At 42.1% G+C, this 16,401-nt stretch overlaps 1 protein-coding gene across 2 annotated transcripts in view; it reads right to left on the bottom strand.

Moving 5' to 3' along the window:
• LOC141265454 (uncharacterized) overlaps positions 1-16,401 on the bottom strand; it is a 60,138-nt gene that overhangs the window by 11,751 nt on the left and 31,986 nt on the right. For both annotated transcript variants that reach the window (XM_073678595.1, XM_073678596.1), the window contains one exon: positions 15,887-16,044. In XM_073678595.1, the coding sequence (XP_073534696.1) occupies positions 15,887-16,044 (158 nt within the window). The remainder of the gene's footprint in view (positions 1-15,886; positions 16,045-16,401) is intronic.

The following is a 16,401-nucleotide window of genomic DNA, read 5'->3' as shown; positions in this document are numbered from 1 at the left end:
ATCTATATATGGGGGCATTCGAGTCTATCCACATCGCGCAATCCCTCGGCACCGATAAATCCATCGTTATGTACCGCCGCTTTATAGATGATCTGTTTATCATATGGAGGGGAAATACTGTGGAGGCTGCAAAATTTATTGATGAATTAAACTCTAACGACTGGGGTCTTTACTTTACCTCTACCATATCTGAGAGTAATATTCAATATCTTGACCTTCAGATAAATATAGACAATTCGGGTAAAATATCCACATCTACCCACTTTAAGGAAGTGGATGTAAATAGCTATCTTGAATTTGACAGTGGCCATCTACCCAGATGGATTAGAAATATTATACGGTCAATATTGGCGTGTCAGAAAAAATTGTACACATGATTCGGATTTTTTTCTGGAATCTAAGGTTTTACAAAAACGTTTTAGAGCTAAGGGATACCCCCAGAAATTATTAAAGGATGCTTTCTCCAAAACTAGATCCCTATCACAGAACTTGTGTATCAACAAATCCAAGAATACCAGCCAAGAGCCATACAACGATTTCAGTTTAAATCTGATTACTACTTATGGTAAACCTACGCAAGTACTATCCAGTTTATTAAAAAAATACTGGTTCATTTTAAGTAATGATCCAATATTAACTGGTCATTTACCGGAATTTCCTCATGTCATATATCGGAGGAGTAAAAATCTAGGAAACTATATAGCCCCTAGCAATACAACAATTGGTAGAAGACCGAACCATTTAAATTCAGCTCCTATTAGCAATAATGGATGTTATAAATGTAACGTCCCTAAATGCTTATGCTGTCAATCCATTGATAACGGAGCCAAAACATTCGTCTCTGCGGTCACTGGAGAGATATATCCCATTCGCTTTAGACTTACATGTCAGTCCTCATATGTGATCTATCTGCTCCAGTGTACCTGTGGCCTGCAATACATTGGCCGCACTATCCAGGAAATGCACTCCAGATTAAATAAACATCGCCAAAATATTAGAAACGGCTTTCCCCTACATAGTGTTTCTAATCATTTCTTAAAAGAACATCAAAAAAATCCTAATAACCTAAACCTAACTATCATTGATCATATAGTTGATACACACCCTGATAGACTAAATCGTCTCATTACACGTGAAAATTATTGGATTTTCAAAATGGGAACCTTGTCTCCTGAAGGTTTGAACCTTAATATAGAGAAGACAACTTTTTAAATAATTGTTTTTATATTTTAGCAAATTTATTATATATAAATCTTTTATATGGAGGAGCCGGGGGGAGGAGAGAGAGGAGGGAAGAGGGGAAAGGAGAGAGGGAGGGGAGGAGGGAGGAGAGAGAGAAAAGAGAAAAAATAATATAAAAAAAAAATAATAATAATAATTTTTTTTTTGGATAAAAATGTTTTATTTTTTTATTATTTTTTTAATTTTTATTTTTTTTGGGGGGGGGGGATATTTTTTTATTTTATTTTATTTTTTTTATTTTTTTTTTTATTATTTTTTTTATTTATTTTATTTTATTTTATTTTATTTTTTTCTCTTTCCTTTCTTCGTCTACTTTTCCCTAATTATAATGATAGAAACTGATTGTAATTTTATAACTTTATATTTATACATTGTTTTATGTTGTATGTAAAAATTATTATTTATGATTATAGGATTCACAAGTTTTTATACAGCGAATCCTTTTTATAAGAACCCTATATGCTTCATTAGGCATTAATTTATAACAATCCTTTTTACTTTATTGAGCATATATGAACTCAAGGGGTTAATATAGAGGTATTACTCTGTATCTGGCCCCGCCCCTTTTAAGTAATTGTATACCTAGTCAAATGTATATAAGGATCAATTGTTTGCTGCTTGTCACACCTGATGAAGGTGGCTGTGTCCACCGAAACGCGTTGTGTGTATATTAATAAATCAGTCCTTTTAATATTTTTGCCCTGTTATTGGCGCTCTGGTACCGCTATTCATATTCCTGATTGTCCCTTTCCCCCTGTTGGGGTGCGGTAGAGCTGCCTTTAATTTATTGTTCTTGGGAGGAATTTAATTAGAATCACTACCCAGGTTTTCCAAGCTGCGCTGCCCTAACCCCTCCGGAGCGCTGCCTGGGGTGTTGGTGAAGCTGGGCGTCCATCTCGGCGTTACATGCAACTAACCATACCACGTGATCCACCACCGAGAGATCAGGATCTGTGAACGCCGCTGGAATTAGATGACAGCCACCAACAGAGCGGAGCTTGTGGAGCTTTACACTGGGGTTGTGCAGAGGTGCACAACTTCATAAGGTTAGTAGCCATACTCACACCCCTCTAACAATTGCAATACTGAGTCACCCATTGCGCCTTGTTCTCTCCTCTCTTTACATATTGAGTCCACTAGATGGATTCTGGCCTTTAGTATGTATAACACATACGTAACCCTCCGGTCCCGGATCAGAAACCGGTGAATCCTCGCAGCGCACAGTGTGTGCGCTAGGAGGATTTATAAGTCTGCAGTCACACAGAGTGACTGCAGACTTATCAATTGGGATCGGACAACCCCTTTAAGACAAATATTTGGCCATAAAGAGACATAAACAAACAATAACTAAAGTCAGTTGCAGTAAAGGCCTGGTAAAGCATCATAAAGGAGAAAACCCAGCATTTGGTGACGTCCATGGCTTTCAGACTTCAGTCTGTTATTGCCTGCAAAGAATTCTCTACAAAGAATTAAAAATGAACATTTTATTTATGATAAAGTTAATTTGTCCAATTACTTTTGAGCCAATGAAATGCGGAGGCTTTGTAGAAAAATGGTTGCAATTCCTAAACGTTTCACAGGATATTTTTGTTCAACCCCTTTAATTAAACCTGAAAGTCAACACTTCAATTGCATCTCAGTTGCTTCCTTTTAAAACAAAAATCGTAACCTGCAGCCCAAATCACGAAGACTCGGTCACTGTCCAAATATTTCTGGACTTAACTGTATGTGTGCATAATTATTGGGCAACTACACTGTGTTCCAAATTATTATGCAAATAATATTTTCTCAGATTTTCCCAAATTACAGTTATATGAAAAAGTTTGGGCACCCCTATTAATCTTAAGCTTAATGTTTTATAAAAATTGGTGTTTTTGCAACAGCTATTTCAGTTTGATATATGTAATAACTGTTGGACACAGTAATGTTTCTGCCTTGAAATGAGGTTTATTGTACTAACAGAAAATGTGCAATCTGCATTCAAACAAAATTTGGCAAGGGCATAAGTATGGGCACCCTTACCATTTTCTTGTTTTAAATACGCCTACCTACTTTTTACTGACTTACTAAAGCACTTTTTTGGTTTTTGTAACCTCATTGAGCTTTGAACTTCATAGCCAGGTGTATGCAATCATGAGAAAAGCTACTTAAAGTGGCCACTTGCAAGTTGTTCTCCTGTTTGAATCTCCTCTGAAGAGTGGCATCATGGACTCCTCAAAACAACTGTCAAATGTTCTGAAAACAAAGATTATTCAACATAGTTGTTCAGGGGAAGGATACAAAAAGCTGTCTCAGAGATTTAACCTGTCAGTTTCCACTGTGAGGAACATAGTAAGGAAATGGAAAACACAGGGACAGTTCTTGTTAAGGCCAGAAGTGGCAGGCCAAGAAAAACATCAGAAAGGCAGAGAAGAAGAATGGTGAGATCAGTCAAGGACAATCCTCAGACCACCTCCAGAGAGCTGCAGCATCAACTTGCTGCAGATTGTGTCACTGTGCATCGGTCAACTATACAATGCACTTTGCACAAGGAGAAGCTGTATGGGAGAGTGAGGCGAAAGAAGCCGTTTCTGCAAGCACGCCACAAACAGAGTCGGCTGAGGTATGCAAAAGCACATTTGGAGAAGCCAATTTCTTTTTGGAAGAAGGTCCTGTGGACTGATGAAACCAAGATTGAGTTGTTTGGTCATACAAAAAGGCGTTATGCATGGCAGCAAAAAAACACAGCATTCCAAGAAAAACACTTGCTACCCACCGTAAAATTTGGTGGAGGTTCCATCATGCTTTGGGGCTGTGTGACCAATGCCGGCATCGGGAATCTTGTTAAAGTTGAGGGACGCATGGATTCCACTCAGTATCAGCAGATTCTTGACAATAATGTTCAAGAATCAGTGACAAAGTTGAAGCTACGCAGAGGATGGATCTTTCAGCAAGACAATGATCCAAAACACCGCTCCAAATCTACTCAGGCATTCATGCAGAGGAACAATTACAATGTTCTGGAATGGCCATCCCAGTCCCCAGACCTGAATATCATTGAACATCTGTGGGATCATTTGAAGAGGGCTGTCCATGCTCGGCGACCATCAAACTTAACTGAACTGGAATTGTTTTGTAAAGAGGAATGGTCAAAAATACCTTCATCCAGGATCCAGGAAATCATTAAAAGCTACAGGAAGCGACTAGAGGCAGCTACTTTTGCAAAAGGAGGATCTACTAAATATTAATGTCACTTTTCTGGTGAGGTGCCCATACTTATGCTCCTGTCAAATTTTGTTTGAATGCAGATTGCACATTTTCTGTAAGTACAATAAACCTCATTTCAAGGCAGAAACATTACTGTGTCCAACAGTTATTACATATATATTAATTGAAATAGCTGTTGCAAAAACACCAATTTTTATAAAACATTAAGCTTAAGATTAATAGGGGTGCCCAAACTTTTTCATATAACTGTACCTATATGAATTGCAGTCATTGTAATTTTCCAGTCAAATAACTATTAGAGTACAATTGAAAGGTTTTTGTACAAACTGCCTATGATAACAGTATATTTTTAAAAAAATAAAAAACTCAAACTGCACTCAAAATGCATGTTCCTAATTATTATGCACAGCAGAGTTTTCAACCTTTTCATTTTAATAAAGATCAAAAAATGGTCATTTTTGAAATTATAAGCATTAGCAGGTTATTACAAACTGAAATCAAACAGCTTTCAACTCAAAACTTTATTCTAGGTGATGTTACATTTGCACATAGGACCGCTTGTTCGAAAGGAGCTTCTGAACTCTCTCGTCCATTGAATTTGTCAGGTTTTGGATGGTTTCTGCTTCAATTGTTTTGCATGAGGACAGAATACCCTCCCAGAGCTGTTGCTTAGATGTGAACTGCCTCCCGCCATCATAGACACTCCTTTTGATGATGCTCCAGAGGTTCTCAATGGGGTTGAGGTCAGAGGAGCATGGGGGTCACACCATAAGTTTGTCCTCTTTTATGCCCATAGCAGCCAGAGATGCAGATGTGTTATGTGCAGCATGAGACGGGGCAAAACTCTGCTGTGCATAATAATTTGGAACATGCATTTTGAGTGCAGTTTGAGTTTTTTATTTTTTAAAAAATATACTGTTATCATAGGCAGTTTGTACAAAAACCTTTCAATTGTACTCTAATAGTTATTTGACTGGAAAATTACAATGACTGCAATTCATATAGGTAATTTAGGAAAATCTGGGAAAATATTATTTGCATAATAATTTGGAACACAGTGTATTATGTGCAGAATTATGCAACTAATTGAAAAACTTACATTTTCCCATCTCTTTTGTTTATTTTCATCTGTTAACATGAGAATAATAACCAAACAACTAAAAATGTACATAAAATACATTATGATTTACCTTTCAAAAAATATATATCAATGACCAATATAGCTGCCCTTCTTTTCAACAACAGTAATCTATTGATGATCAGCTTTTTAGGCAACACCAACCACAGACTCTCAGACACTGTTCAGAGAGCTGTACTGTTTTCTTTCACTGAAAATCTCCCATTTAAGAAGGGCCGACAAGTTCTCAATAGGGTTTACATCAGGTGAGAAAGGAGACCATACCATATCATCAGGGCCGGCTCCAGGTTTTTCTGGGCCCCGGGCGAAAGAGTCTCAGTGGGCCCCTTTAATACATACCACGATTCATGATGCACAGATACCGCAGAGAAATATATATATATATAGTACAATGCAAAGATTTCACTTCTTACATTACATGAGCGATATCTATTGTAAATTCTACAATAGCTCAGAAACCAGCAAATCGCTCCACACAGAATACTGGCCCCCATAAAATGCTCCATACAGGATACTGGCCCCCATAAAATGCTCCATACAGGATACTGGCCCCCATATGAGGCCCCATACGGAATACTGGCCCCCATATAAGGCCCAATACGGAATACTGGCCCCCATATAAGGCCCAATACGGAATACTGGCCCCCATATAAGGCGCCATACAGAATACTGGCCCCCATATAACGCTCCATACCGGATACTGGTCCCCTTATAAAGCTCCATACAGGATACTGGCCCCCATATAACGCTCCATACAGGATACTGGTCCCCTTATAAAGCTCCATACAGGATACTGGCCCCCATATAACGCTCCATACAGGTAATGGCCCCCATATAATGCTCCATACAGGATACTGGCCCCCATATAATGCTCCATACAGGATACTGGTTCCCTTATAACGCTCCATACAGGATACTGGCCCCCATATAATGCTGCATGCAGGCTGTTACCCCCTACATAATGCCCCATACAGGCTGTCCCCCCCTTATAATGCTCCATGCAGGCTGTTACCCCCCACATAATGCCCCATACAGGCTGCCCCCCCCCTTATAATGCTCCATGCAGGCTGTTCCCCCCACATAATGCACTATGCAGGCCGTCCTGTCCCCCCTTATAATGCCCCATGCAGGCTGTTCCCCACCTTATAATGCCCCATGCAGGCTGTCACCCCTCCTCTTTATAATGCCCCATGCAGGATGTCACCCCCCTCTCTTTATAATGCCCCATGCAGGATGTCACCGCCCCTCTTTATAATGCCCCATGCAGGATGTCACCCCCTCTCTTTATAATGCCCCATGCAGGATGTCACCCCCCTCTTTATAATGCCCCATGCAGGATGTCACCCCCTCTCTTTATTATACCCCATGCAGTCTGTCACCCCCCCTCTCTTTATAATGCCCCATGTAGGATGTCACCCCCCTCTCTTTATACTGCCCCATGCAGGATGTCACCCCCTCTCTTTATAATGCCCCATGCAGGATGTCACCCCCCCTCTTTATAATGCCCCATGCAAGATGTCACCCCCTCTCTTTATAATGCCCCATGCAGGATGTCACCCCCCCTCTTTATAATGACCCATGCAGGATGTCACCCCCCCTCTTTATAATGCTCCATGCAGGATGTCATCCCCTCTCTTTATAATACCCCATGCAGTCTGTCACCCCCCTCTCTTTATAATGCCCCATGCAAGATGTCACCCCCCCATATTATGCCCCATGCCACCCCCCCTCTCTTTATAATGCCCCATGCAGGATGTCACCCCCCCCTCTCTTTATACTGCCCCATGCAGTCTGTCATCCCCCCCTCTCTTTATAATGCCCCATGCAAGATGTCACCCCCCCATATTATGCCCCGTGCCTCCATACATTATAAAAAAAAAATCCAATACTCACCTCCCTCCTCCTCACCTGCTGCCCGCTGCTCAGATCCGGACTCCAGGGTTGCCGGCGTCGTCCCGCTCTGCGCTCCTTGTGATGGCTCAGGGGAGCGCGCGGTGGAAAGACGTCACCATGCCCTCTGACCTGAGATGTCACAGGGAGCGCAGAGCAGGAAGACAGCGGATCTGCGGAGGCACGGGGAGAGGTAAGTATCCGGCTGCCGGGGCCCTGAGCAAGCGGCGGAGAAGGGCGGGCGCTGACACCGCTCTCCTCCGCCCATAGCCTAGCGGGGTGCGCGACCGCCAGTGGGCCCCCCTGCCTGCTCAGGGCCCCGGCACTTGCCCGGGTGCGCCGGGTGCTGACACCGGCCCTGCATATCATTATACTTACATCTTTAAGGCCTTTGCTGGTTTTCCAAGCAGTGGAGACTTCAATGTATGCAATGGAGTATTGTCCTGCATAAAAATCATGGTTTTCTTGAAAGATGCAGACTATTTCCTGTACCACTGTTTAAAGAAAGTGTTTTCTAAAAACTGGCAGTAGGTGTGGGAGTTGATTTTGAGCCCATCTTCAACTGGAAAAAGTTCCAAGTAGCTCATCTCTAACAATACCAGTTCATAGCAGTACCCCAACTCCTCTTTGCTGGTGTCTGAGTCAAAGAGGAGGGCTGTATCCATTACGGATCCAGCCAGAGGCCCATCCATCTGGCCCGTCAATAATCACTTTCATCTAATCAATCCATAAAACCTTTGCAAAATTGGTCTTCACATATTTCTTGACCAAGTCTTGATGTTTAAACTTCTTTGTCTTGTTCAGTGGTGGTCGAGTTTATGTCTTATTTATCTTGACCATGTCTCTGAGCACTGAACACCTTGTGGGTCCTCCAGGGAGGCTGCAACTCTGGAATATGACAGTACTGGAGGATAATGGCTTCCTGGTCACTTCATGTTTGGTTCTTTTCAAATCTTTGGCAATGACTGTGCATCTTTTTTTCTCAACACATTTTTGCGACCCTATTGACTATTTTCAACAAAAGGTTTGATGGTCCTATAATCACTCTCCAATATCTTATTATGGAGTTATCGTATGTCCTAGCTGTACATCGGTTACATTTTCGAGATCTCGGGAACTGGCCGAACGCCTGCCAGGGTCTCGATCTGTTCTAGCACCCCAGGGTGGGGAGATATGTAGCACAGCTAGTAGAAGCCTGAAGTGAATCCATGTTTGGTCTCCAAGCATAAAGGAAGCCTGGCCGGATCAGATGGCTCCAAAACCTCCACCCTATGACCTTCTAAAGAGAAGTCATGATCCATCATAGGTTTTGGAGTTTCAGCTACAAAAACCCAGTGGCGGGGGATTAGGACAATCCCGGGGCAGGGAAAGGGAGTGACCAAACAAGGGGTTAAATGCTCTTGTGAAGCTCTTTGGCTCTCTCTTCATTTTTGCTTTTCATGTCGGAGGGTGGTCTTGTCGGGTAACATGTTGGAAGAAATTGGAAACAGCACCCACATCCCCCCATGTGGTTCAGCTAAAAAGGCCGAACATTAAGCCAGTAACTGACATGTTTCATCTGCTTATACCTTGTGTCTTACCATCTGTATTTGCATATCTGACCATTGTATATGTATATCCATTGTGTATATAGTGTTTTGTCTAGTGTACCCTTAAGGTGATTATATATCTAATTTAACCTTGGGCTGCTTTTTTATCTCGATCCATGAATCCACATGTCTGTGTTCTCGGTTTAACTTCACATGCTACCGGGGCTGGTTTCTGGCCCAATATAATTCCATTAACGGACCAGGCTTATTTCTAACTAGGAAGGTAGTCCTAATGGGCTGGCAAAGCTCTGTTTCACTGGTGTTAGTGAAAGGTGCTTCTCAGCCTGTCTGGGGTGTGAGCGAGCGTTGTCCTACGCTAGCGGCTGCATGGGCCACCCTCTCTAACTCCCCATGCCTGCCTGCGCCCGCGGGCAGGGGTTGTCTGTGTAAATCTTTGCTAAGCTGACCTTACGTGTCCCCAGGGGGTGTGGAACGTCACGTTGGTGAAAGTGGGGAAACTGTACCACGTGATCCTTCAGACGTAATAGTGACGTCAGGCGGGGCTGTGAAGTGTGGTTCATCATGTTACAACCCTCCTGTTTGTTTTTTCCATCTTGTGTTTTGTGGTCACGTGACCATCTGCCTTTATATTCCAGCTCCGCCCTTGTGGCTGTGCTGGACTTCAGTGTTTGATTATTTCTCTAGCCTGGTGCTTCGGTGCCTTTCTCTGTCAAGTTCGCTTTGTCCTCTGGGATCTCTAGTATATTTTTGTCACTTTGTCTTTTTGTGTTCTGCAACAACTTCTCTGTTTAGGAGGTGTCCCATTTTTGTCCCAATCCTTAGTTCTTTTAGGGACCCCTCCCTTAATTCTATAGGTCTTCGTTCAGACTAGCCGAGGACTAAGGCGGGTCTGTTCATTAGGAACAGGCAGCCCGCTACATCGTAGGGATTCAGCTTAGTCTTACTGTAGGGACAGCTTTCCCCTATCTTTCCTTAGTACATGTTGCAGATCATAACAGTAAGTCCAGCCCAAAAAACTAAAAGGAAAGAAATTCGGGGATCAGTATGGTTTCCGTCCAGGATTTGGCTCAACGCCTGCAGGGATTGTCTCTGGAGGTGGCCGAGCTTCAGCAACACGTGAGTAGCTGTTCTGGAGCGCATTTTGTCGAACCCAAGGTAGGACTGCCTGATGTTTTTTATGGTAAACAGCAAGATTTTTTTTCCTTTAAAAAAGCTTGTTTGTTATATTTTCGTTTGAGACCAAGGTCTTCTGGTAATGAATCACAGCGCATTGGTTTTATTATGTCACTTTTGCGCAATGAACCACAGGGGTGGGCCTTTTCTCTCCAGCCTAATGATCCATGTTTAAGGTCTGTTGAAGAATTTTTTTCTGCTATGGGGCTATTATATGACGATCCTGATCGAATCTCATCTGCTGAATCAGAACTCAGGCACACAAAATTATTGCACACACTTCAGGAGATGGGCTTCAGAAGTTAAGTGGAATGATCCTGCGCTGAGATGTTTATTTCTTGCTGGTCTGAGTGAAAGGGTTAAGGATTTGCTAATTGCATTCCCTGCACCTGAGACTCTGCAGGATGCTATGCAGTTAGCTGTTCGTATAGACAGGAGACTGAGGTGCAGGCTCAATGAGGTAAAGACTCCTGTAATGCCAGGTCCTAGTCCCCAGAAAATCTGCTCTGACGGCGGAGAACCGATGGAGGTTGGGGCGATGGCACTCCGCTCTCAGGAAAGAGACCGGAGGTTTGCCGAGGGATTGTGTCTTTATTGTGGTAAAGCTGACCATTTGATTAAGTATTGTGAGCGTCGTTTAAGTAAAGAAAAAAAAAAGGTCAGTTACGCCCGTATAGCTTGTTTACGCTCTGCAGGAGTATTTCTTTCTGGATTTCTACTCTGCAGGGAGATTTGATTGAATTTCAGGTATTTGTGGATTGTGGTTCAACACTTAATGTAATTGATAAAGGGTTTTTGTAAACCCTTAAATTGAAATCCAAACCTTTGTCATCACCTATTTCTGTGATTGCAATTGATAACACTCCTTTGAAATGTATTACTCACAAGACTGCTACATTTCCCCTTACTATCAATGGAGTTCACCAAGAAATTTTGGACTTGTTTTAGATAATTTACCCTCTCCAGTTGTTCTAGGATTGCCTTCATTAAAACTGTACAATCCTTTATTGGACTGGTCTACTAATGTGATTAAGTCTTGGAGTCCGAAGTGCTATGATAAATGTTGTAATGGTCGCATTGCGGCTGTGGAAAAAGGGGAATTACCGGTACCTATTCAAGATTTTTGGAAGGTTTTTTTGGAGGAGGAGTCGCAAGTTTTACCTCCTCATAGGGATTATGATTGCGCCATTGAGTTTGTTCCGGGAGCTACTCTTCCCAAGAGTCGCTTGTTTAATCTGACTATCCCTGAAAGAAAGGCCTTGGAGGAGTACATACAGACTAGCCTGGCTGCTGGTAACATTAGACCTTCTAAGTCGCCTGTGGCAGTTGGATTTTTCTTTGTTAAAAAAAGGACGGCGGTTTACGTCCATGTCTGGATTTTCGTGAAATTAATAAGATTACCGTACGCAATTCCTACCCATTGCCGTTAATTCCGGACTTGTTTAACCAGTTAGTGGGGGCCAAGTGGTTCTCCAAAATTGATCTCCGGGGGGCATACAATTTGTTACGAGTGAAGGAGGGTGATGAATGGAAAACTGCCTTTAACACTCCGGTAGGTCATTTTGAGAATCTGGTGATGCCTTTTGGTCTTACCAATGCATCTGCATTTTTTCAGAACCTTATTAATGACATCCTGAGACCTTTGATTGGTAAGAATGTGGTAATGTATTTCGATGACATTTTGATTTACTCACCAGATCTAGAGTCCCATTGGTAGAGAGTACGTGAAGTTTTGCAGTTATTGAGTGATAATTCACTCTTTGCTAAGCTGGAGAAATGTGAGTTCGCTGTGCAGAAAATTAGATTTTTGGGCTACATTGTCTCCGGCGAGGGCTTTGAGATGGACCCTGTGAAGGTTCAGGCTGTGCAGGAATGGCCTAGGCCTATTGGTTTGAAATCTATACAGAGATTTTTGGGTTTTGCCAATTATTACAGGAAATTCATTAAGAATTTTTCTGTAATTGTTAAACCTCTAACCGATCTCACCAGGAAAGGTAAGAATACGGCCCAGTGGACTACTGAGGCCATTGAAGCGTTTGAGTATCTCAAAGAGAGGTTCAGTTCTGCCCCTATCCTTATGCAGCCTGATGAGACCAAGCCTTTTTTGGTAGAGGTCGATGCTTCATCGGTGGGGGTCGGAGCAGTTTTGTCTCAGGAGAACAAGGGTGGAGTACATCCTTGTGCCTTCTTTTCGAAAAAAAATTTCGGAAACCGAACTGAATTATGATGTTGGAAATCGGGAGTTGCTGGCTATTAAACTCGCATTTGAACATTGGCGTCATTTTTTGGAAGGCGCTAGATTTCCTATTCAGGTTTTCACAGATCATAAGAATTTGATCTATCTGGATGCTGCCAAGCGCTTGAATGCCCGTCAAGGTAGGTGGGCACTTTTTTTTTCTCGGTTTCATTTTTCTGTTACCTATATCCCTGGTACTAAGAATGTTAAAGCCGATGCTTTATCTCGCAGCCTCTCTCCTACGGTCGGTGCCGAGGAGGAGGAGAGCATTTTACAGAAAGGAGTTGTGGTGGCGGCATTGGACTCCGTTTTGGAGAATGGGATTCTGAAAGCTCAAGATGATGCTCCATCTAACACTCCCCATGGGAGGTTGTTCGTGCCTAGAGCCTTTAGGAGAGATTTGTTTGTGGAGTGTCATGAGTCTCGGTTGGCAGGTCATCCAGGAGTTTTGGAGACTAAGAGACTTATCAGTCGCAGTTTTTGGTGGCCTGGATGGCAGAAGGAAGTCATTAAGTGGGTGCGTCAGTGTACTGTGTGTGCTAGGTCAAAGGCTTCACATACTCCTGCTGCGGGGTTGCTTTGCCGTCTGGAGGTTCCTAGTGCGCCTTGGACGCATCTCACAATGGATTTTATTACTGATCTTCCTGTGTCCCAGGGTTTTACTGTCATCTGGGTGGTCGTGGACCGTTTTAGTAAGATGTGTCATTTGGTTCCATTCATTAAGTTGCCCAAGACACTCGCTAAGGCGTTTGTTAAGGAGATTGTCAAGCTCCATGGCGTTCCCACGGATATTGTTTCTGATAGAGGACCTCAGTTTGTAGCTCGCTTTTGGTGTGCTTTTTGTGACAGGTTAGGAGTCCATTTGTCATTTTCGTCTGGTTATCATCCTGAGTCTAATGGACAGACTGAAAGAAAGAACCAGGATGTTGAACAGTTTTTGCGTTGTTTTGTGGCGGACAATCAAGAGGTATGGTCTGAGTTTCTGCCTCTCGCAGAATTTGCTCTTAACAATCATACATCCTCCTCTGCTGGGTGTTCTCCTTTTTTTTGTTGTACTGGGAGACATCCGTCTTTTGGTTCGTTCTCCAAATTGGGGTCGGCGGTGCCAGAGGAAGAGAATTTTTCCGGTGATTTGGAGAGAGTTTGGACTAATGTATGTTGCAACCTTCAAGAGGCTAACAAGAAGTCCAAGATGTATTTTGACAGGAAACGTAAGGAGGTTTTGTTTACTGTGGGTGACATGGTTTGGTTGTCCTCGAAGAACCTGCAGTTGAGGATTCCCTCTACAAAACTGGGTCCTAAGTTTGTGGGTCCATTTAAAGTGCTTCAGGTTGTTAACCCGTCTGCTGTTAGGTTGGATGTCCCTACTTCCTGGAAGATTAATCTTGTGTTTCATGTTTCCTTGTTGAAAAAGGCTGATGTATCTGATTGGGACGCCACTGTCACAGCTCCTCCTGTTGTGGAAGACGGCGAATATGAAATTTCTCGTATCTTGAATTCTAGATGGCACAGAGGGAGATTACAGTATCTTGTCTCCTGGAAGGGTTTCAGTCCCGAAGACAACTCCTGGGTAAGGACGGATGATGTCTCTGCTCCTAGGCTTGTTAAAGCTTTCCACAGGAGGTTTCCGGACAGGTCTGGGCCTGGAGGATCCGGAGGATCCTCATAAAAGAGGGGAAAGAGGGGATACTGTTAGAACCCTCCTGTTTGTTTTTTCCATCTTGTGTTTTGCGGTCACGTGACCATCTGCCTTTATATTCCAGCTCCGGCCTTGTGGCTGTGCTGGACTTCAGTGTTTGACTGTTTCTCTAGCCTGGTGCTTCGGTGCCTTTCTCTGTTAAGTTCGCTTGCTCCTCTGGGACCTCTAGTACATTTTTGTCACTTTGTCTTTTTGTGTTCTGCAACAGCTTCTCTGTTTAGGAGGTGTCCCATTTTTGTCCCAGTCCTTAGTTCTTTTAGGGACCCCTCACTTAATTCTATAGGTCTTTGTTCAGACTAGCCGAGGACTAAGGCAGGTCTGTTCACTAGGAACAGGCAGCCCGCTACATCGTAGGGATTCAGCTTAGTCTTACTGTAGGGACAGCTTTCCTCTATCTTTCCTTAGTACATGTTGCAGATCATAACAATCACATATTGATGGCAGCGGTGGGATATGTGTGATCTCTCCGATGTCATCCTTCACAAGTAATGTTGAACGAGTCACCAATTTTCAAAGTAAATATATTTCTCAAGGAAGCACTGTTGGGGCGATAATCCAGAAGTGGAAAGAATATAATTTCACCATAAACCGGCCACGACCAGGTGCTCCCCATAAGATTTCAGAAAGAGAAGTTAAAATAATTATTGGAACAGTTGTACAAAAGTCAAGGCCCACATATAGAGAGCTACAGAAAGACCTGGAATCAGCAGGTAATGCACTCAACCTCCTCACCATGCAAGACTCCATTGCTAAACAAAAAGCATGTTCAAGCAAATTTAAAGTTTGCTCAACAACATTTAGACAAGCCTGTGAAATACTGGGAGAATATAGTCTGGTCAGATGAGACCAAAATTGAACTCTTTGAATGCCATAATACACACCATGTTAAAACACCATACCAACAGTGAAGTTTGTTGGTGGGAACATCATGTTGTGGGGCTGTTTTTCAGCAAACGGCACTGGAAAACTTCATATGATTGAAGAAAGGATGAATAGACAAATGTACTGAAACATTCTTGATCAAAAATCTTCTGTCTTCTACCAGGATGATGAAGATGAAACAACGGTGGACATTTCAGCAAGACAATGATCTCAAACACATAGCCAAGGAAACTCTCAACTGGTTTCAGAGAAAGAACAAAAAGCTGCTAGAATGGCCCAGCCAATCTCCTCACCTGAATCCAATTGAAAATTTATGGAAGGAACTAAGGCTCAGTTCATAGAAGGAGCCCACGAAACCATCAGGATTTGAAGAGTGTTTGTGAGGAAGAATGGGCCAACATCACACCTGAGCAATGCATGCGAATAGTTTCTCCATACAGAAGGCGTCTTGAAGCTGTTATCACCAACAAAGGCTTTTGTATGAAGTATTAAATACATTTCAGTAAGTGTGTTCAATACTTTTTTCCTGTCTCATTTCTCATTATTACACATAACTCAATTTAGGGCCATCTAAGGTTTGATTTCTTTGTCTGTGTGGATTGGATGGGTTGTTACCAACATCTGGTGAAAATTTCATGTCAATGGCACCTTTAGAAATAGATTTACTTATAAAATTGGTGACGTGTTCAATACTTATTTTACCACTACTACTTTTTTTTTTTTACAGAAAGTGACAGAAAAAGGTGAGCAGATGTTATCATTTTTGTATATTAGAAATATGATCTATCCTATTTAAATAGTTTTATTTACATTGATATCATAATAATATAATACAGAGTAGAAACTATAATTTTGGCAGATAGACCTACTTTAACAAACTGTTCACAGTTTTCAGAAATAGAGGTCAGAGTTCTAAGTTGTGCCAAGGAAACTGAGTTATACGTGATAACTCTGGAATAACATCCAGGAGATTGACATGGAGTAACTCTCTCTTTGCCTTCTGAATCATGTCCAACAATTGTTATACCTAGAAAATAAGTGATACACCTTATTTATATGTGCTGTAAAAATGGATAGATAAAAAGCCATGTAAGAACATTTTCTAATTTAGCACCATTATAATACCCATTATAACACCATTTTTCAATACATGAATTCTTGGGGTAATAGTAATCGCTTGGCTACGACATTATATCAAGATTATACACAAAAAAGGTTACCTTTTATATTAACTGAACCCCAAAAAGAAAGAGTAACACAATGCAAATAGTATGCACTGTCTCTTCTGATCCTTTCAAATTGGTCAAAGTGTAAAACTATCAATTCTGCCAACCTATGAGAGCTCAGCTTTCATTTCCTAAACAGCTGTGAAAAAAACAAAAGC

Source organism: Phyllobates terribilis, unplaced genomic scaffold, assembly GCF_046119375.1.
Source record: "Phyllobates terribilis strain yellow unplaced genomic scaffold, ASM4611937v1 Scaffold_4__5_contigs__length_816908805, whole genome shotgun sequence".
Classification (NCBI taxonomy): Eukaryota; Metazoa; Chordata; class Amphibia; order Anura; family Dendrobatidae; genus Phyllobates; species Phyllobates terribilis.
The sequence above is the reverse complement of the archived record's forward strand: the minus strand, read 5'-3'. Positions and strand labels throughout refer to the sequence as shown.